The sequence below is a fragment of the Physeter macrocephalus genome, chromosome 19 (assembly GCF_002837175.3).
Source record: "Physeter macrocephalus isolate SW-GA chromosome 19, ASM283717v5, whole genome shotgun sequence".
Taxonomy (NCBI): Eukaryota; Metazoa; Chordata; class Mammalia; order Artiodactyla; family Physeteridae; genus Physeter; species Physeter macrocephalus.
Window position 1 is genome coordinate 37,420,050 of NC_041232.1, and position 22,536 is coordinate 37,442,585.

At 44.2% G+C, this 22,536-nt stretch overlaps 1 protein-coding gene across 11 annotated transcripts in view; it reads right to left on the reverse strand.

Annotated features, from left to right (window-relative positions):
* Positions 1-22,536, reverse strand: part of TMEM241 (transmembrane protein 241) — a 112,066-nt gene that overhangs the window by 49,517 nt on the left and 40,013 nt on the right. For 10 of the 11 annotated variants that reach the window (XR_008615953.1, XR_008615954.1, XR_008615955.1 and 7 more), the window contains exons 6-11: positions 18,492-18,517; positions 15,083-15,134; positions 13,064-13,112; positions 11,888-11,933; positions 10,741-10,776; positions 7,468-7,502 (exon numbers count right to left, since the gene is read on the reverse strand). Coding sequence is in view for 8 of the 11 variants with exons in the window: in XM_055080500.1 (XP_054936475.1) it covers positions 7,468-7,502; positions 10,741-10,776; positions 11,888-11,933; positions 13,064-13,112; positions 15,083-15,134; positions 18,492-18,517 (244 nt within the window). In the remaining 3 variants the exon portion in view is untranslated. The remainder of the gene's footprint in view (positions 1-7,467; positions 7,503-10,740; positions 10,777-11,887; positions 11,934-13,063; positions 13,113-15,082; positions 15,135-18,491; positions 18,518-22,536) is intronic. The other variant, XM_055080505.1, reaches the window with a different exon arrangement.

Genomic DNA, 22,536 nt, shown 5'->3' on the forward strand with positions numbered 1-22,536 from the left:
CCTGTGCTCCGCAACGGGAGAGGCCACAACAGTGAGAGGCCCGCGTACTGCAAAAAAAAAAAAAAAAAAAAAAAAAAATAGCCCTGAAAATGTTGCAGTACGTGGCTACCTAGCCCCAACCACATAAGAACTAGACCCAGGAACTAAAAACTGTAAAGATGCTCAAAAGACAACACTTCTGCACCACCCAGTGCAGAACGCACACTTTAAGCACAAAGTAAGTGGTTCAAGCTCTGTAAACATGCTTTGTGGCAAAAACATGCAGCTTATGCACAGAAGTCTGAGTTAAGCCTTCATCCCTGTGCCACAGTTAAAATTCTGCTGACTCTCTGAGTGAGGGAGTGAGTCCCATCTCTCTGAAGATAATGGAGCATGAAATTGCCACGGTGAAAAGTGTGGCATAATTTTACCACCATCAAGAACAATGGATACCGGAACATCAAGAAAATTTCCTCTCACCACATTTTAGTCCTCAGAATCAGTGGAAAAGTGGAAGGTCAGTTCCAGGATGTAGTTAGTACTGCTTGGTTTATCTCAATACGAGCAGTAGACACACCACAAAACAAGGTCATTTCTGGTCAGATTCCCGAAAGTCTTCCTGCCCTTCTGGTTCCTTGAAATTTTCTCTCTTGAAAATGCCACAGCAGAGGGACCCCATACAAAGATGAAATGCAAACTTTCAAACAGAGGAAGAATTTGTTTTCTCTACTATTACTTAAAGCAGTCCGGGGGGGGGGGCAAGTTTCTAAGATTCTTGAAGCTTCTGCATGAACTGTGACTTTGAAAGATTAGAAGGAGAACTAGATCCCACCCATCAAGAAGCAAACCCAGTGCCTGAAATGGGAAAAGTGTCAGGGTCTGCACCTAGGACATGAAGAACTATCTACCTGGTCCCTACCTACCACTACATCCCAATGCACCCCAAAGGTGGTGACCCAAAGCCACACCATCTGCATTGCAAGAAAGCCTATCTTTCTAGTCACTTGGGAGTGAGTGAGAAGGGCGGCTCAGTCAAAAGCACTACTGAGAGACCATCACCCACCTAGTAGAATAGCTAACGTAAGACAGACAACACAAAATGTTGGTGAAGACATGGAGAAACCAGAACTCTAACGCATTGTTGGGTGGGAGGGTAAAATGGTACAAATGCTTCAGACAACTGGCACTTTCTTTAAAAGTTAAACATATATCTACTGTAAGACCCAGAAATTCTACTCCTAGATATTTATCCAAGAGACATTAAAACGTTAAGTCCACAAAAAGCACTGTATGAGAATCTTGATGGCAGCTTTATTCATAACAGCCCCAAACTGGAAACATCCCAGGTGAGCATCAACAGGTGAATGGATAAACAAAAGGTTCATACACTGGCACACTAGTCAGCAATAAAAGAGAATAGACTAGTGAGACACCCAACAACCTGGATGAATCTCTAAACGCTATGCTGAATGAAAGAGCTAGACACAGAAGAATACTTCCTGTGTGTTTCCATTTATATGAGGCTCTAGAATAGACAGAACTTATGTATGGTAACAGAAATCAGATCAATAGGGGCTTCTGGTGGTCGGTGAGAGGGAGTGACTAAGAAGGGACGTGAGGAAACTTTCTGGAGTGACAGAAGTCTTCTATATCTTGATAGAGGTGTGAGTTACATGGGCATATACATTTGTCAAAATTGATCAAGCTGCACATTTAAGATATGTGCATTTCCTATGTGTAAATCATATCTCAACTTTAAAATGTTATGAAAGTACTACTAAATAATGAAGATACAAGTAAAAAAAGAAGAGGTAAGAAGAAACCAAAAAGAATAAAGCCCTGTTTTAAAACATCAGAAATTAACAGAGCCTTTAAAAAAAAAAAAAAAAAAGGCTGCACCCATGAGTCCTGACTCTTACTGTGTCTTAATTGGTGCAGATGTGGGAGAATCAGGAAGCTGCTCTCCCTGACCCACACCCAGGCCTTGAAGTGGACATTCCAGATGGAAAGTATAATAAGCAAGTGGGAAAGAAGGAAGTGCTGTTCTATCTTAAAAATGGGCTGGACCACCCACGGGTCCAATGAGAAAGCTAACAAATTGGCAGGAATTGAAGCTGCCCAATCAGAGCAGTCCTTGAATACTTCCGGAGGAAAGAGATTTTCCTCAGCTGTTTTATTTGCTTAAATTTTGTAATCAACCTTATGCTCCTATGAGAAGATATCACCAGGACCCATCAAAGGGTTTAGGGCAACTGCCCTGGCTTTATAAAGCTGGGAAAAACCGATCCCCAAGGGGTCTTCTAGATTCTCAGCTTCCATAATTTCACACACCAAATTCCTACCTTCATATCCATCTGCCTTAATTACCTACTGAGCAAACCTGTGTGCTTTTCGAAACAATGGGCCACTGCTTAGAGCTGCACAAGGTTGTGCATTACACAACTTCAGTATAAACAACTGCACTGTTTATAAAGACCACAATTGTATTTGTTACTTAATTCATGTAAAAGTAGGAGTGGTTCCACAGTGTTTCCCTGGGATGTTCATGGATTAGATACCCAACTTGGTGTTGGTATAGATGAACATCTCCTGCTTCTTCTGGAAGGCTGCTGCCAGTTCGTAGGTAGCCTCACACCTACCTTCCCTGGGGCCTTTGCCTGAGCCCTGCTACGATGGCTCCTGAGGCCCACAGGACTCCCGACCCCTACGGCTGTGGGGCCTCCCCTCGCAGGGAAGCTTTAGCTAAACTCCCGTCTCCCTGCTACTCACCTCCTCAGCATCCTCTTGGTCACATCACTTATCTCCTCTGGGTTTCAACCTCCTCATTTGTAAAATGTGGAGGCACCTTGGATAATCACTAAGGTTCCTTCCAGCTCTGATAAGCATGAGTGTAACAAATGAACTAGCATAACCTCTTAGTGAAGGGCAGAGTGACTTCTTTAAGTGAATATCATTCACCCAAATCCACTAGAAATCACTCAGGGAGGAAATGAACATGTAAACCAAGAAGAACCAGCAAGCATAACTCTCCAAAGGTCTTTGATTAAAAACCTATTTGAAAGGCAGAAGACACTTAGTAGGCTCTGAAATATCTGTTGGGTGGCAACCCTCTGGCTGCACGAAGGAATGCTGAGAGGCAGGATTTGGAGGCGGACACTCAGCGGTACAGGCAGGTGTTTAGGGTCAACACCAGGGTTTCATATGACTTGTAATTTTACAAAGGATAGGTTTTCAGGCTATGGGAGTGGGCAGAAAACAGTGGATGTGCTTCAGTATGGGCAAGTGTAGAAGCACTCATGGAGAAAAGAATAATTCAAATTATGCTAATGAGACAGCAGTTCGGATATGTCATGTCCAATCTAGAAACATGACCCGAGTCACCATCAGCAGTTCCCTGAGGATATTAGTTCAAACAGTCTGAAGCAGCTAAAAACACAAAGAGAAAGGGGTTGCTGTTTGGGGCACAGTAGGGAGCTAGAAGGGGCTTCAGAAATAATCCAGTCCACCTTTCTTAATTTCCGGAAAAGAGACTGAGACCCTGAGGGCTTGGGTAATGCCTCATGCATAGCAGAGGTCAATAAACATTAGTTTAAGGAGTGTGACCAATAAAATGTGTATTTCCAGCCATGCTGCACACAGATATTTTTGCTTTATCTTTGCATCAACTTCAAAACCTTTCAAAGTAAAAAAACACAATGAAATAGAGTATTACGGAAAATTCCTGAATTTGGAAAACAACTCTAGGGTAATTGAGGCAGCAACAGGGTAAAGGTAAGTTTTTTGTTTTTTTTAAATATTTAATTCTATTTATTTATTTTTTATACAGCAGGTTCTTATTAGTTATCTATTTTATACATAACAGTGTATATATGGGTGAAGGTAAGTTTTTTGTTTTGTTTTGTTTTGTTTTTTTTGCGGTACGCGGGCCTTCCCCTGTTGCGGCCTCTCCCGTTGCGGAGCACAGGCTCCGGACGCGCAGGCTCAGCGGCCATGGCTCACGGGCCCAGCCGCTCCGCGGCATGTGGGATCCTCCCAGACCGGGGCGTGAACCCGGTTCCCCTGCATCGGCAGGCGGACGCGCAACCACTGCGCCACCAGGGAAGCCCCTTAAATGACATGAGTTCTTTTTTTTTTTGGAAGGTAAGTTTTAAAATGACTTCTTTAATCTGGAATTATGAAAACTGGATGACAATATATGATTAAAATGTATAAAAGGATGTCACTGAGAAATAGGCGCAATTTGAACTTCTCCACCAAATCTTTAGCCCTAGGATTGAAGAGCAATTCTGGATGCTTGAAGGGAGAATTTTAGAAAAGGACAAAGCAAGCACTAGTTTATTTGGCAGATAATAAACCTGCCTGTACATCTGAGATTGCATCATATGAAAACATCAACAATAAAAGATGGAAAAAGGTTAAATTCATGGGCAATAAATCCATAACAGGATACTAAGAACAGTTTCAAGTATGTGGGCCATTCCTAACCCTTAAGTTTGACACCCTGGAAGGCAGCTACATTCTTTTACAAAATTTCCCTCAGAGATATAACCGGAGTCAGAGCACTGGGTCGACTGGGCAATGTAAGATACACAAACAAACAGGGGACGCAAAGTTTTTCAAGGCAAGAGCCGACTGTGTCCCCCTTTGCCTGGCAAAGCAATAAAGCTAACCCTTTCTATTTCACCCCAAACTCTGCCTCTGAGATGTGATTTGGCACCACTGTACAGAAAGGCTGAGCTTTCAGCATTAATTTTGGCAACCCATGTGGGGCCAACTTGGGGACGTTCCCAGGGGGAGGGTTCCCTGGATTGATTGGGCGCTCCGAGGTTTTCTCCACACCAGCCTCCTTTGAAAGACTGGAGGGTTAGAGAATTCCTTTAGAGGTCAGATCATGGGGGACCCTTGCCTGGAAAGTCGAGCCCCAGTCTTACCCAGTCCACCATCCCTGCAGCTAGAACTTCGAGACAGAAGTAGGCAGCGGAAAACGGACTACCCTAGCAGCTGCCAAGGCCATCTTTGCCTTGAGGACATTCCTCTCTTCTTCCTACCTAGACAGCCCTGGACTTCCCACTCTGAGGAATTATTTTGAGGTAGCAGAAATGATAGAGTCTGATGTCACAACAGCTCTGCCAGAATCTGGGTCTCTCCCTCACCTGGAAGCTCCCTTTCATCCCTTCAAAGTAGGAGACCAGAGGCTGCTGAAAGAGCAGGACCTGAGCAGCAGCTTGAAGAGAGATGGAAGGGGTCCTGTGACATTCTTCTTACTATTCATGCCTCTCTAAAATTGGCTGGAGTAAAACCATGGGTACATCACACTAGACTAAGAAGATTAGCAGAGACTGAACAGCCAAGCCTGCCAACAGCCAGCAAGCCGACTCCCAAAGTGGGAGCAAGATGCCAGACTCCATGACCTCCCCTGAGTTCCAAAGGGCAGGTTCAAACAGTTGCTAATCAAGGGAGGAGCAACCAAGAAACCACCTGAGGCAGGATTAAAGGGTCCAGAGAAGCTCATCAAGATTAGGAGATCCGTGCCACCACCTGAGACCCTGCACAAACCGTAATCTTCTCAGCAACCCCACTCTTGAACTCTTGTTATCGAACTCCTCATCAAATCCTCCCAAGTCTTAGGGAACTGGAACTTCGCTTCTTAGGGAAGTCTATCTACAAAAGAGTTACCTGAGAAGACCAGTTAGAACATTTACATCTCAAAGATACAAGGAGAGAAATGCAAGCTTTGCCTAGAAAGACTTCTGATCCCTTAGGGTCAAACTCTTGGAAAAACTGTTTTTTGTTTTTCAGAATGTCCATAATAATCATAGCCATTTTCATCAGGCCATTGGATGCATTGTTGCCTTTCGTGGGGAATCAATCTCAGTGTTATAAAAAGGAACTTCATAGAAAGATGGAGAGCAAGGAGAAGGCATTGCAGTGAACATTTAGAGGAAAAGAATGAGCAGTGGGGGAGAGAGAGGGACAGAGAGAGAGAGAGGAGAGGAGAGCTAGAAGATTTTTCCAGTGTGGAAATCCTTTGAGATGCTTGTGAGTTAGTTTCTCTGAAGGAGGCAATAACGTATACATCTGAAGACCTCGAAATACCAATTGAAATAGGCTTCCATCTTGTCTTACGTCCTATTTCTTTGCAGATAAACTGTTCAGATAAACTAATGGAGGAATTTAAGAATTGTCCCTGGTTGGCCAATTTAATTGCAGACCATTTCAGGAAATCTCACTCCAGCAAGATACTCGCAGAACTAGGGCCCATAGTTCATAAACTATGAATTTCACCAGAAGTCCTAGGAGGAGGCTATCTTGCAGTTTTGCCCTTACAGAATGAACTTCCCATATTTCAAGAGTAATCAAGCACCAGAACAAACTGGGAAATGAAATCCCAAAGGTCACCCAAACAAAATGAGAAACGAATCCCAAAGGACACTGAGGAAAAACCCTGAAATATGAATCTCCTTACAAGTGCTAGAGACAGAAATCCTTGAACAAAAGACAGATCTCCTACCAAGTGGAAGAGCAGAATGTCTTCCCCCATGGAGAAAGGACAAAAGTCAACATCTGGAAACATCCAAACAAAGACCTTAACCTCAACCAAAGTGTGAGTTTTGGATCCAGGAGGTACTCATGCAGCAGCCTGGATGCAGCTGGAGAGACAAGCTAGACAAAATGGGTCTGCATAGGTACATTACACCAAATCTGAAGAAACATTGGATAACCACCAAGCGTTGCTCTGGATCCTATTGACTACACCAAATAATGTTAACCAAGAATTCCAGGAATGGAGCCTTGCTGAAAAAAAAAGGGGCCTTTGTTTGGGGTTTGTTATGATGGCAGCCCTGGAGATACAGATCCAAGAAGACCTCAAATTTTGTTCTGCTAGACTACAAAATGGTGGAGACTAACAAAGGGTTCTGGCATTAGACTTGTTTACCTCAGGAAATTAAGGTCCTACTTCCTCTCTGGGTGGCAACCTGGAAAGAGTTTTGAACACCAATTCAATGAGATAGTCACCTCCTTTGGAGTTCTGGGAAGCATAGGAATAAAAGCTCCATTGTCTTTAGTCATTTTAAGTAACACTTTAGCAATTCAACCCAAGAGTCTTGAGGAAAGAATCTGGAGGAAAGAGCAATGATGAGGTGGTCCCCAAAGCAGATGAGGAGTTGTTTTCAAGGCACCTCCACAGCTGTGCTTAGGAGACCAGCCCTCAGCACCAGTGTCTCTGCCTTACCAGCTCCTTCTTTGTCACTGTCACCAGGGACAAGGACTTCCCATCATCCCAGAGCTATCCAAATCAGCAGCATGAGATGAGGAAATTCCTCCACTCTAGACCAGGGTCAGGGCTAGTTCATGCACTCCTCCTCGTTTCCTGTTCAATTTCACAGGTCTTACAATGTCCTGACCTGACCACTAGGGGACTCAGATAGGCAGATGGATATCTGTCAACGGCAAAACAAACAAACAAACAAACAAAATGATGTTTACCTGTGGGGTGAGATGCAAATGCCAGGAGCACCACACTGAAAAAGAAACATCAGACTGGTGAAGAAAGCTTCCCCAGCACTGAGAAAACAACATCCATTTTCACCCATTCTACTTGGAAATAGTGAGATTTGCCTAAAAGCAAACTATCTGCACTGAATGGTCTCATTCTGCCTAAATCCAACTTGTCAGGGAGAGAGTGAGAATCTCCTGAAATGCCTCAGGTTTTGGCAAGAGGGCTGGATCTCCCCTGTGATGGACTCTGAGGGTCCGTGCCCCTCTCGGAGGGTCAGCCCTGCCACTAATGATTATCATATTCACCTCATCTACACAGAGTATTTGTCAGTTAAACAAAGCAGAGTCTAAATCACACATAGGCTGCAGCCTAAAAGTTAGCTGTTGAATGTGAGCTAAATCTATTTGTGAGCTAAATCACAAAATTAACTACACAGAAGAATAGGTAAATTTCCAGGAAGCTAGCCCACAAAATGACCCATGCCATCCACCCTGTGTCTGAAAACTACCTGGACCAATTTGCAGTTGATGCTGTATGGGATGATGCAGCCTATACCTGTGCTTGGCTCTCTCCCATCTTCATCGCCGGAAGCCTGTCCCATCTCCCGGCACCTGTCTACAAGTGCCTTTGTGTGGTCCTAAGCCCACCTTCCATACCCTCTTCCAGCAAAACTCATGCCACGCAGGCAGCTGATTTAGTTGGCGGTTAGGAATGAAACTTTTAATTCAGATATAAGAAGGAAAGTATTCTTAAAGTGCTGGATGGCCTGCTCTGGTTCTTAACCCTGGATACACATCCAAATAGTGTAACATCCTGGCTAGAATCTCTAAGGGTATGGTCCGGGCATCCATTGTTTTTATTTGTTATGGCTCCCGGAAGCTATAAAGTACCAGGATCAGGAACCACTGCCACAAATCTCCAGTTGGTGACATGATAGCCAGGGAAACCAATGTTAGCTCATCAGCCCTGCCCTGCTCTTGGGTTATCTCCCAGCATCATTTCTGTTTTTCTGATGGTTTTCAGAGTAGCAGCATCACAGAAAGAGGCAGGAGGAGAGGAGGGTAGTGACAACGGCCATAAGAATAGTCACATTCTGGTCATTTGGAAGTTGTAGGTTTGTGAGACAAGGGTTGTCAGGCAGCTAGCTGTAAAAAAATACACACACTACAAACAACACTGGAGATTTCCTGTCCTTCTCGTGGGCTGTCTGCTTGCTGTCTCTTCTTTCTCTGGAAAACACATACCCTGTACATACTCCATTATTCTATCTCGCTGGACCCCCTTATGGCTTCAACTTCAGCAGCAGAAGTTATTGCTCCTATGGCAGGATGTGAGGGGCCCCTTTCCATCCCAAAACATCTCCCAGGGCCTGACATGGTATCCCAAATGCCATCATCGGAATCACCCCAAAGGGTGACTCTAAAAGAAAACACTAGGGAGTTAAAAATAAGAGATAATTAAATAAAAGAGTTGGCTCTCTACTCCATGTCTGAATTTTGTAAATATAGAGTTACACCCTCCTAGTTCCTGCACTGTGATGACCTGGGGACCAAGAACCATATTTTATTCATTTTTGGAGCTCAAGTATTTAGCAGGGCCAGATACATAGCAGGTTCTCCCTATGTTTTCAAACCAGCAGAGAGAGAACAAACCAGCAGGCAGAGTTCCGGGCTGGCACCTACAGGCACAGCTGCCCTACAGAGCTCAGTGGATGCAGATCTCTGGATGCTGATACCCAGGGCCTGTGGGAAATCGAATCTCAGCCCTGGTTCATCTTCATCACTTGTACTGAAAGAAGACATGGAAACAGCAGTGTGGCTTTGGTGGGGTGTGCAGCGGGCTGAGGCAGGAAGCCTTGAGCACCTGACTCCCAGGTAGTGAAAACCTCACACGGGGGAGGGCGGGGAGGGGGGAGGGCAGGAGAACTAGCTGGGGGTCACAGGGGCTGGTTTTTTCCACCCACAAAACCCTCTGCTGCTCACCTTGGCTACAAGCTCTGTGGGGAAAAAGAACTGTCTAAAGTAGTCCGATGTCATGGAAACATTTCAAACACCAAGAGTCTTCTGCATTTTCAGAAACATCTCTTGAAAAGGCAGCTGGTGGGTCTGGGCAGAGTGGAACTAATGACTGTTCCACTGAGTACAAAAGAGGCCCCAGCTATGTTTGGGTTGAATCCTGTCTTCAAAAAAGCATTTTCATAAATACTAAGATATTTAGGAACTTTACCTGTAGGTAGAGAACACAGCTCTTGAACGTTTTAAGCTAACTTCCTGCAGAAATCCATGTGGCCAAAGGCTGAGAGGTACCTCTCCGACCTTGGTCCTCTGGACTGAATGTTGTTGCATTAGGCAAACTTGAGTTCTGGACAGCAAAACCTCACTTTCTCAATTATGTCCCTCAGTGCACCATATGGGACCCTCAGAATGCAAGAATACTCCCCAGCTATTCTATTTAGCAGCCAACCCCTATTCTTTACTTGGCTTGGGGCAACAGTACAAATGGAAAGCCATATACTACACTTACCTATTATAAATCAAGCCTCAAACTTCATCCTACCTTAACAAATACACCTTCAAAGCAACCTGAAAGTCCAGATTAAAATTTAGAATTCTTGGAGTCCTTGGAGCTTCTTCTCAGAAGGTGTTAGCGTGGGGACATCCTGCCTCTGGCTCCTGGCTCCCAGTGCACCCTCTTCTCTCCCAACACCAGGCTCCATCCAGCACCCAAGGACCTCAAACATGTGTGTGTGTGGACACCTCAGTCTGCAAGCCCACCCTCCATGCACATTCCTCATACTAAAAGCCTTTCTTTGGACATCCACTGGGACTCGGAATGAATTAAGAAGACAGACCCAGGGAGGCCTTGGAATCCACTTGGGTAGGAAATTCCAAGGCATATGGAAACTCCATATGCCTTGGGGAGAGGCATGGCTCTCTGAAGTGCAGGGCTGGATGGAAGCACTTCTTGCCTGGCCTAACGGCAGGACTACTATTTAGTTTCCGCAATTCTGATCATCTCACCAATTATTTAGCCTGCCTTCCTGGCAGGCAGGCACACTGGCTCAGATCTCCCTCATCAAAATATTACTGGATATAACTGACTCACTTCGCTGTACAGCAGAAACTAACACAACGTCATAAATCAACTACACTCCAATAAAAAAATTAATTAATAGAAAATATATACATTATTGGAAAATAAAAATCCATTAGCTCTAGAAGAATATGAGTTATTCTTTGAAAATTTAAATTATATTTTACCTGAATAGATAGTTTAAGTACTGCTGGTCAATGTCACTAAGAAATGAGAAAAAAAAAACATAAAAGGTGAAATAATATAAGTGTTTAACAATACACAAAATAGTCATTTTCTTCCATTAATAAATTAGATCTATGTACAAGTTCCTACATTTATAAATCATTAATAAACACTAAGAAAAGTACTTTATATTCAAAACCATTTCCTGGCTCGTTTTTTAAAAACATTTCCAATTTAGTACTATCACATGCATTTTCACTTGTGGCCGATTATGTGTACATTTGCCATTTTAAAAGGAGTGTCAGCTCTCTCAGGTCACTGGACTGGCTTCTAGGGCTACCATACTTGACAAATAAAAATACAGGACACCCAAATAAATCTGAAATTCACATAAAGAATAATATTTTAGAATAAGTATGATCCAAATATTGCACGAAACATACTTAAACTAAAATTATTCGCTGCTTCTCTGAAATTCAAATTTACCTGTGTATCCTGTATTTTATCTAACAACTCTACTGGCTTCTTGCTGAAAAAACACTTTATTCAAAGAAAAAATGGTGCTCTAGGGACCCATCACACACCCTCAGCATGTATAACCTTCTTCCAGGAGTCAGTCCCTTCAGACCTTTCTTTGTGGGTCTCAGGTGGCCCCGAAACCCAGGGGCCAGCTGGCCAGTGGAGGGCTCTGACCTGGCGGCTCCAGCCCAACCGAGGCCTGAATTCTCATTTCTTCATTTACATTCAGCAACTCTGTTCCACTGACTGCCCTCAACAAAGGCCTCATTTTACCCCAGAACAGAGCTGGTGATGGGGGAGGCTTCTGGGTCTAAAGTTAGGAAGGGGTTGGAGAAACAAGAAGAAAGACTTGTGCCTCTGAGCTGGAGGAAGTGAACTGGGGCCCAAGGAAGCCGGTCAAGCAATTTTTGTCAAAATGTCATCTAAAGGGCCGCCCTGAAGGAAGAGGAGAGAGACTTCCAGGCTCTTCGCACATCGCTGGCGGTGGTTCAGGTACTGATGGACCTGACTGCTGCCCTCCCCCAATCCTGGACTCGTGGAGTCTCTGGCTGATGGAAGAAGCTCACGACCCCGTGGGTCTCACCCCTTTCCTTTAACCACAGGACGACTCACCAAACTTTAGAAGTTTACCTTAACGCGTTGGGTTTCTGGGATTTCTGTAGTATCTTATAAGCCCCTGGAAAGGAAGCAACACAAGTCACTGGCACGCGGCATTCTGTGGAGGGGGCGGCTGGTGCTTCCTGGGAAGCATGAAATCCGCAGGGAGAAGGGCCCCTCTTCCCTGCAAGGGTCACCCTCAGCCAATAGAGGGCGACCAAGAGCACTTTGGAGAATTTCAAGGATGCACATTTGATAATCCCCCAGATGATGCAGTTCATACAGAGAGTGCTGGGCTGGAAAGGCTCGTGGTCCCCAGAAGGACACAATTAACAGGATTGTTAAGCCTGGATTTCCTTTGATGGTGCACATGAGAAACACTGCTGGACTTCTGACCCATGTGTCACAAAGTCAGGGCACTGTTTTTCCCCCTAATACAGATAGGAAACACTGGTTTGAAATAAAGTAGATGGTCCTTTCATTTCACCACTTAATTTTTTTTTTTTTTTTTTTTGGTATACTGCTGAAAGAGAGTGTTTTTGACACAAACCTCTGGATCTGGATCTCTTCTCACCATTTTTAGAGAAGACCAACCAGCACTGCACAAGTGGATTTGAGCAAGTGAAACCTGGGCCCTGGCGAGTTAATTAATGTTTGTCATGAGAAAGGCAAGACTCTATGGAAACTGCAAACATTTCAGGAAAACTCCAAAACAGGAAAATCAAACCAGAAAAATGCCCATTTAATTTTAACCTTGACACCTTGGATTTAATCTTCCTATTGTCCAAGATCACTAAAAAGTGGATATATGATAAGGAATAATAAGTCTCAACTGTTTCAGTAAGACTTCTTTAAAAACTTACCGACGGGGCTTCCCTGGTGGCACAGTGGTTGAGAATCCGCCTGTCGTTGCAGGGGACACGGGTTCAAGCCCTGGTCCGGAATGATCCCACATGTCGCGGAGCAACTAAGCCCATGCGCCACAACTACTGAGCCTGCACTCTAGAGCCCGCGAGCCACAACTACTGAAGCCCACACACCTAGAGCCCATGCTCCGCAATAAGAGAAGCCACCGCAGTGAGAAGCCCATGCACCACACGAAGAGTAGCCCCCGCTTGCCGGAACTAGAGGAAAGCCCACACAGCAACAAAGGCCCAACACAGCCAAAAATGAATAAATAAATAAATAAATGTATTTAAAGACCCTTACCTACGCAGAATAAGTGAATTACAGCCCAGAAATAACCATCTGGATCAAACTGTAACACAAGATTAAAAAAAAAAATGGCTGTAAGTACAGACAAATGGGATCCAGCATGATGATCAGAAACACTAAACGTCAATGCACAGTGCCAGGCATGGTGCCAGACAGGACTCTGGGGCCTTGGGCCAGTCCCTCCTTATTTCTCACCCAGTTGCCTACAACATTTCCTAACAGGGCTACCTGCCTCCAGCATCTCTTTCCCCATCCCCCCCACTCCCCAGCACTGCATCTCTAAAAAGTAGACCTGATGGTGCCGCCTATTGCTTAAAATCATCCAGCCATCCCCCAGTGACTTCAGGATGAAATCCAAACTCAGGACACCCAAGAATCCCTATGACAAGCTCCTGTCAACGCAACCAGTCCCATCCACTGCCCATCCCCCTCCAGAGAAAGAGAACTTGCACGTCCCTGGCCAACTCAGCTGAGGGGCACTCCCGCCTCTTCTTCCCTTCCTTTTTCCATTTATCTCACCTGACACACTCTGTTTTACTTGTGACTTACTCTGTCTCCACCCCACACTAGATGATTAATTCCAAGAGGGCAGGAATTTGCCCAGGGACAAACACATAGTAGGTGCTCAATAAAGTTGAATCACAGGCCACTCAGGACACTTCTAGGGCTCTGTGCGTACCTGCCTTCTTCTCCTGGGTTGCTCCTCCTCACCCTTCAAGATTTAGGTACAGTAAGCAGAGCCTGGCTCCAGCATCAGAAAGATCCGGGTTAATTCTCTTGCCCCCTTCCCTTCCCCACATCCAAAAGACTATTGCCATCTGCTATAAACTAGCATGGTAATTAAAAACATGTCTTTTGGAGGCAGACAAGTCTAGGTTTGAAGACTGGTTGTGCCACCATCTATACACTGACTATACCAAGCAGCTGAAAAAATTATTTTAATCTAAGTCTGTTTCTTCTTCTGTAAAATAGGAATCCTAACTATTCAAGGTTTGTTGTGAGAATTAAATGAAACAGAGTATACAAAGATCTTAGCACAGTGCCTGGCACACAAGTGTTCAATATATGATAGCTTTCATGTTACTAATACTTGATATATTAACTGGAACAAAATAAAGGATCAGTGACTTAAAAAAAAAAGAAAGAAAGAAAAAAGAAAGATCTGGGTTAAATTCTAAAATCCCCACTTATTGGTTAGCTGGTGACCTTTTGGGCCTCGCTATTCTTCAGCTATGAAATGGAGATAATAATAGCTGCTACCCTTGTGGAATTGCTGTGAGATTAAATAAAATAAGGCACTACAGCATTGGCACAGAGCCTGGCACACAGCAAGCTTCCTATTCCTGCTCTGAGCCTCAAAGGATCCCACACCTCCCCGGACAGAGCCCTGGCCTCCCTGTGTTATAATTATCTGTTCATCGTCTGCCCCCTCCCCTTTGCTCTGACTAGACTCCGACTTCTGCCTGGATGACAGCAATTCCTCCTTGTGCCCCCAGAGCCTGGCTCGGTGCCTAACACTTGATGGGAACGGAATAAATGCTGGGGAAGAAAAGAAAGAAAAAAAAGAGCCCGAAATGAGATGACTCCTGGAGGTGGGGGTGGGTTCTCAGTGCCTAATAAAGAAAAACTCAGGCTGACAAAGTGAAAATCACTGTGCAGATGAGGCCCTTGGGATGAGAGGAAAAGAAAATCAACTTCGCCTCCATGTGTGGGGCTGGCGTCATTCGGATGTGCAGGTCCTCCCAGCACGTACAGAGGGTGGACCGCCCCCATCGCAGCACCCAGAGGCCCAAGGTCTGCAGGCTCCCCTGCTGCAGCCTTGGGAGAAGGCAGAGACCTGAGGAGAGGTGTTGGCCTGGCCAAAAGGTGCCCTAGGGCCCCGAAAGTTTGTTTTTATATGCCTTTGTATAGGCCAGGGTTTTCCTGCTTCTCAAAGGAAGGATTCGGAAATTCTGCTCATCCACGCAGGCTTCAGAGATACCTGGAAGGCAAGGTGAGTCTGCCTGAACTCACCTGGGAGTCGTTGAACGGCAGGCACCCTGCGGCAGCCAGGAGAAAGAGGGCACTGTGGAGAGGAGGTAAACACGCAGCTTCACTTGTCAACATCAAGGGTGAGTCCCGGAGAGTGTGGAGGTTGAAATACACGGACTGGAGCTCGGATGAGGCAAAGATCTCGTGAGACCACACCCAATTCCCCCGTTCATCCTCTGAGGACCTCACTACCCATGTAGTTTTCAATTATGTGCTCTGCTGACACCAGTTTCTTCTCTGGGGCTCGGCTAGCCATCTTCCCAGAGACAGGCATTTGCAGGACATGTGCAAAACCACAGCTGGCTTACTCGAGAAAAACAGTATATACAAAAGGAGGCTTCTTTAAACTACCGATCCCCCAAAATACACTAGTGGAAAATTGGGCAAGCAGACTACAGTTATTCCGCTTACCAATAAGAAAACACCACGGAAAGCACATTACAAACTTATCGCCTTATCCAAATGATCAAACTTAACATCTCCAATAGTGGGACAGAGCTACATCATGTGCCTCCTGATATGATGTACTGAGAAGGGCACAACATCACTCATGTGGTATTCCTGCCAAATATGCATAACCTGGACTGAATCACAAGGAAACACTGAGACAAACCCAAATTCAGGGACAGTCCACAAAACAATGGGCTTACACTATTCAAACTATGAAGGCAATGAAAGGCAATAAAATGTCAAGAAATTGTTCCAGATTAAAGGATACGAAAGAGACATGACATCTTTGGGGGAAGAGATTACTATAAAAGACAATATCGGGATAATTGGCCAAATCTGAACATCGACTCAATATTACATAACAGTACTGTATCCGATGTTAATTTTCTAAACTTAATCATTGCCCTGTGGTTATACGAGAGCTTCTTATTTTTAGGAGATACGCTTTGCAGTATTTAGGGGTAGAGTCATAATCCCTGCAACTTATTCTCAAATGGTTCAGAAAAAAATAAGAGTAAGAATAATTATGTATATATTCTTACATATTTTATGTGATATATATGTACATATGTATATATGGAGAAAGAAAGCAAATACAAAAAACGCTATCAGTGGGTGAATCTAGATAAAAGGTATATGGGAGTTCACTGTAATATTCTTGCAGCTTTTCTATTAGTTTAAACTTTTTCCCAAATAAGGGAATTCCCTGGCGGTCCAGTAGTTAGGACTCGGCGCTTTCACTGCCAAGGGCAGGGGTTCAGTCCCTGGTTGGGGAACGAAGATCCTGCAAGCCACAAAGCGTGGCCAAAAATAATAATAATAAAATAAAACAAACAAACAAAAAAGTTTCATTAGAAAAAATCTCTTATACATACCAAAATATTTATGGCTGAAACGCTACAATGCCTGGGATTTGCTGAAATGAGGCGCTGGGTAGAGGCTTAAGTTGAAAACTGTTGAATCTGGGGGATGAGTCTACAGAGCTTCATTATACTGTTCTATCTACTTTTATATCTGTTTAGAAATTTCCATAATAAAAGGGTTTTTTATAATTCTTGCACAAAAAAGTAACATTGCCAATCACAGATATTTTCACATTTTCTCATTCATTAGAAAGTCGATTTGGAGATACTTTTTGGCTTAGAAATCAGTGGTTTTTAGATGGTATATGGGCTTCATATACCAAAATATCTTGGCCTATAGCTTTTGCCAGTCGTTCTCTCCTAAAGAAAGGCACCAGAAAACACAAAACCCAAAGGACCACATGCCCTTTCCCCCTCTTTCCATTTTATGATGCAACAACATATTCAGGGTTGGGTCCCTTCTGACCATTGCATTACGCGGCGAACAGCAAAGGATCAAAGGCATAAACGGGGGCAGTGAATACAGCATTTTCACTGTTAGGAGACTTTACCATATCATATGACATCTCACACACATATGTTCTATATACGTATCAAATTCTGTATCACTTACATATATATACGTAATAACACAACAACCTGATACTCATAACCTAAGTACACTGGCAATAGTGATGCTGATCAATTCTGTCCACAACCCCCCCTACACACACACACACACACACACACACACACACACACACACACAGCCCTCACTGTTGTCATCACACATAGTGTGTAACCCTTAAAAGACTAGCATGGCTGCTGGGCCTGAGGCAGGAGGATGGGTACAGAGGAATCCTCAGAGCTGGGGCCTCAGGGCCTCAGGAAGGGCAGGACAACATGGGACAGGTTCTAACCACTCCAGTCCACCCACTCCTATAGCCTCGCCAACTTTAAAGGCACACACTCAAACAGCCTTGAGACAATTCCCTGGCACCCGACTGCTGAGGGATTCGGAGGTCAGGGTGGGGTGAGAGGAGAGAAGTTGTCCAGGAGGGTTTCTGGGACTGCACAGGAATGGGCAGGCTGTAGGCTGGGGGAGAGGAGAACCCTCATGGCTTTGGTGTCTGCCTGCGGTGGACAGAGGCTTTAGAGGATGCAAGATGCTTCCCCATCCACAGGCAATGAGCGTTAGAGCCCCTCAAGCAGACAAGCCCTCAGGGCTGAGGGGAGAAGTGTCAGGTGTGAGGCAGCCCCTGGTTTCCCATCAGACTTGGCCTTGAGCAACACCTGATTACATCAGGCATAAATGGGTTTTAATGCCTCTCTTTAACACCTGCTAATCTTTTAAACAAGAGGATGCGTCCTGACAGTGGGATTTTTTTTTTCTTCAAGTAGCAGCCTGTAATAAAGGCAAAAAAAGATTGGATGAAAGCCCAGAAATATATGAAACAAAAAGTCCTAAATCCACGTATCAAAACATTCTGCTGGTTTTCTATCTTCAGGACCGAGCTTCGCAGCTACTGCCGAGGAAGCAGGAAGCCACCAGAGGACAAGGCATCCAGGTCAGAATTAGCACAACAGGAGCACAGGGACCTGCCAGAGGGTCCAGCCCAGTTCATGTGTCAGCTGGGAAAACTGAGGCACAGAGAGGTATGAAACCTGCCCACGGTCACGGTGCTGTGTGGCCCAAGACCACAACTCAGATCCGTGGATTCGCAGGCCAGTACTTTTCCACCATGGGAATTCTTAAAAACCCAATGAGGTTCAAACATTATTTTTAAAGCTTTAAGTCATTTCCATTTTTCCATTTTCATTCTTCATCAGTATTGCACAACTCTCAGTGAAATTCTGGGCATCAATGGCTGAAATCTAGCATGAGTTGTTTTCCCCTTAGGGATAAAATATTTCAGGAAAAAAAAAGAGCAAATTTGAGAATAAGACACAAAATAGGGATATGTGAGTGTCTGTAATAAATTCCTCTGTCAGCTCTCAAGTATGAATTGTCAACAGACGGTTTCTCATCGAAGTTAACATCAGGTTAAATCTTCTATTTTAGATGTTTGTGAAGTTGTTGTTGTTTTTTTTAAACTTACCTACAGATCTTTGCAGGAGATGTTTTCTGTATGAAAATAAAGAGACATACAATTAGTCTTTAAAAACTCTTTTTTGTTCCCCTTAAAAGTAAATATTTAGATCAAGAGGCACATAAATTATGAATAAGTTTATTGGGGGCTTAACAATTTGCTGCACTTCAGTATTTATTGAGGCTTTTTCTGCTTGGACCAAATGAAGGATGACTCAGAGGTCCAGAGTTGAGTCACTTCGGCAAAGCACTCTGGATGAGTAGTTTTACCACTCTCACCATTAGAACTGTGTTTACCCACAAAAAAGCAAAATGACGCCACGCCCAAGCCTTCGAATATCTTACACACCATGAAAAGGGGACAGAAATCAATGTACCCTGTGTAGGAAGAGAAATTAAGCTCTTGTTCAACGTCTCTTCCGGTCTGTCTCTTTAAATTTTCCTTTCATTAATCCAGCTCTGACCCTGAGCAGTGCTATAAATTCTCTGGTGTGATGTGTAAATTAGGAAACAGAAAAAAGGAGAAGGGACCTTTGACTCCATCCCTAGAGAGAAGGAAAAAAGGGCAGATTGGGGAAATCTAAAGTTGCCATTTAGAGCTCCCTGAAAGGAAGAAATTCTAATGCATACTCTACCTTTGTTACCTCCTTTTTATTGGTCCGTTTAAGGGAATTAGTCCTTGGCACTTGGGAAGAAAGCTCTAGCAGGAGGAAGCATAGATTTTTTTCATATTTGACAGGGGAAATGGTCAGGCAAGATAATAGATTAATTCTGGACATTTCAGAAGGATTATTTTGCTAGTTGACAAACTGCAATTTTCTTTTACTCCAGCTCAGATAAAGTGTGAACTATAACATATTGTTTAAAAATGAAGCACTCAACAGGTACAAAATTTCAGTTATTATAAAATAAGCAAAGCCTGGGGACGTAACATACAGTGTGGTGACTATAGTTAACAACAGCGTATTGTATTGAATATATTCGAAAGCTGCTAAGAGAGTAGATCTTAAAACTTCTCATCACAAGAAAAACAAATGCGTGGTGATGGATGTTAACTAGACTTATTGTGGTGATCATTTTGAAATATATACAAACATTGAATCATTATAATGAACACCTGAAACAAATATAATTTTATCTGTCAATTATATCTCAATTTTTAAAAGAAGTAAAGCACTGGCAAGAGAAGCATGTGGTTTGCTATGAAGGCTATCTTAACCTTTCATGTGTGACTAAATAATCCACATTGCATTGTTTTAATAAACACACGATGTGTGTTTACAAAGCAGTGGCTCCCATCTTTAGATCCTCTGTTATCTCTTATACGTTCGTTATCTCTCATCTTTGTGGAACCGGCCTCAGCAGAGACCAAAGGCAAAGCCAACCTTGACTCCACTGCCCCCCAGTGGGGACACTTATCCCTTCAGTACAGAAGGGATGACACACGCAGAGGTGATCTGGCTCCCACCTGGATAATGGCCCCCAACATGGGAAAACGTGTCATAAAAGATTCTGAGCTAAATAAAGCTGACATCTCCAGAGTTTGGAGGAAGAGAAGGAATGGAGAGGATGGAAACAAAAAGGATGCTCATCTCTTCCATGAGTGACATGTTCACAAGCAGGTGCTCCGGGGTTTCCGTTACAGGGCAGCAAATCAACCCTAGTGCCTGAAGGAGTTTGCCCATCCCACAGAGGAGAGAGGCCTTTTTATTTTGACCTCCTCTGACTACAGGAGCCCAGAACCTGAGACATGGAGAGTGAAAACCGGCAAGAAATTCATTACGGAGCTCCAGCCCCCAAGGCTCCGAGAGCAACCGAGCAGTCTGTGTCCCGGATTCCCCTCCGCAAGCCCCTCGGTCCCCAAATCACCCAGTAATAAGTCCCAATGACATCTCAGCTCTGCGTGGGTCACTATAACTCCTCAAGAGTCACCTTGCCAAAGTCACAGTAAGTAGCTGACGCCGCTCTGGGTAAGCTAATGTGCTCTGAGGACTGCTGGTGCTGTCTTAGGTGCTGGACACATACTGACTCGTGTCACTACGGGTTAATGTACAGTCCTGGGTTACATGCCACAGATGACTATGCTGAGGCACAGAGAAATCAGGTAAGTTGCTCGGGATCACAGGGTGTGCGCCCAGGCGATCGAGCTCCAGAGCCTGACCCTTTTGGACTCTATTCTGTCACAGCCACTCCTGCAGTGACACCCACCGGCCCTTTCAGGCCACTGGCCTTCATTGGCAGCTTCCTCTCTGCCTGGAGTGCCCAGAAAATTCCTACCCATTTGTGTGACTGGGTTCAAATCTGGCCCTTGCAAGCAGACTTACCAGTGGTCGCCCCCCAGTGCACCCACACGCCTGTTCCAGCCCATAGGACATTCTATGGGCATCCCAGCACTTGTTTACATGTCAGCTCCCCATTCAGCCTGAGTTCGGTGAGGGTGATAAATGTGCCTCTCCACATCTGTAGCTGTAGACCTAGCAAGATGTTTGACATGTAGCATATACTTCGTAAATGTTGAGCGAACCAATGAATGAATAGCAGTATTCTAAGATTAAACCGTGACAAATATATCTGCAAGTTAGTGAGACTAATTCCAAAAGCCACACGCTAACTTAGAGTCAAACTGTGTGCGTGTGTGTGCACATACACAAAGAACTAGTTATGGATGGTGACAATGAACCACAGCCCAGATAGAGCTTATTCTCATCATCTGGGAGTGAGGTCATGAAGAAGTCAACTCTACTCTCCCAAGGCCATTCTAGGGAAACCTGACACATAACAGACCAAAGAGCCCTCGTCCGGAGTCACAGGTCAAGTCTGAGAGGTGGCGTCCAACCATGTTCCTCATGACACCCGGTCGCTTGGTCATGGCTCCAGGCTGAATGATCAGGAATGTAAATCATATGAAGAACATATCACAGTCATCTTCATCACAGAGCAGATTTTAACGCCAAACTACTAGAAACCACCTACAAATCTACAAACAGGGAACGGCCAACACACTGCATTCCGTGTGGAGAGAAATGAGGCATTTAGGGATTCCGACAAATCGATCAATGGAAAAATAGGATGTATTTTATCATTTCTGTAAATATTCTACATATGTCTGAACTGAAAGAATGAAGTTGTTTCCTCTAGGAAGTAAGATCACAGTTGATTTCTGACATTTTTTTTCTCTGCATTTTCTGCGACTTATTACATCTTATGATATTCATAAAGGAAAGAAAGGGTTTTTTAAAAAAATAACTAAATAGACATGTAACCCACTCAATTGTTTCCTAATTTGCCCTGACAAGAAATGATGTTGTTTTGTGTCAGTAATGAAATGGAGTTGAAGAGTCACAATATTTTGGTATTCACCCAATTGCTTCCGAGGAAAGGTCCTCTTGGCCTGGGAGTCTGGCCCTTGGGCTCTGCTTGGTGGAAATACACCGAGGACCCTCCAGCCCCTTGTCCCACCCTCACCTTCACCTACCTGATCCGACTTGTCCATCAAGAAGCAATACCCCATGGAGGGACTTCCCTGGCGGTCCAGTGGTTAAGACAGCGCGCTTCCAATGCAGGGGGTGCAGGTTCTATCCCTGGTCAGGGAATTAAGAACCCACATGCCACGTGGTGTGGCCCCCCAAAAAAGAAAGAAGCAGTATCCCATGAAGATGGCTGGATCTCGTCCCTAGACCAGGTAAATCTTCATTTTTATTTCACACAAAAGGTATCCATTTTGTGAATAAGAAGTCTTCTTTGGAATTTGAGTGGAATTGAGTCGGGGTCTGACTAGTCTCCCAGAACCTGAGCAGCTCCTGGAACCTAAGTGACCAGTTAGTGAAAATTTCAGCTCAGCTCCAGTCCTTGGGCTGAGACCTGGGGCTCCATAAAACACCCAACCACAGGGTCACTGCAATGAGAGGGCTGGAAGCAGGCAGAGACACAGGGAAAATCATACTGTATTTCACTGAATTTAAGATGTCACTGATTGTAAAATTAGTATTTTTTATATTACTAAGAAAAAAAACAACAACAAACATTAGACCAGGACATACCATTGACTATAAAAG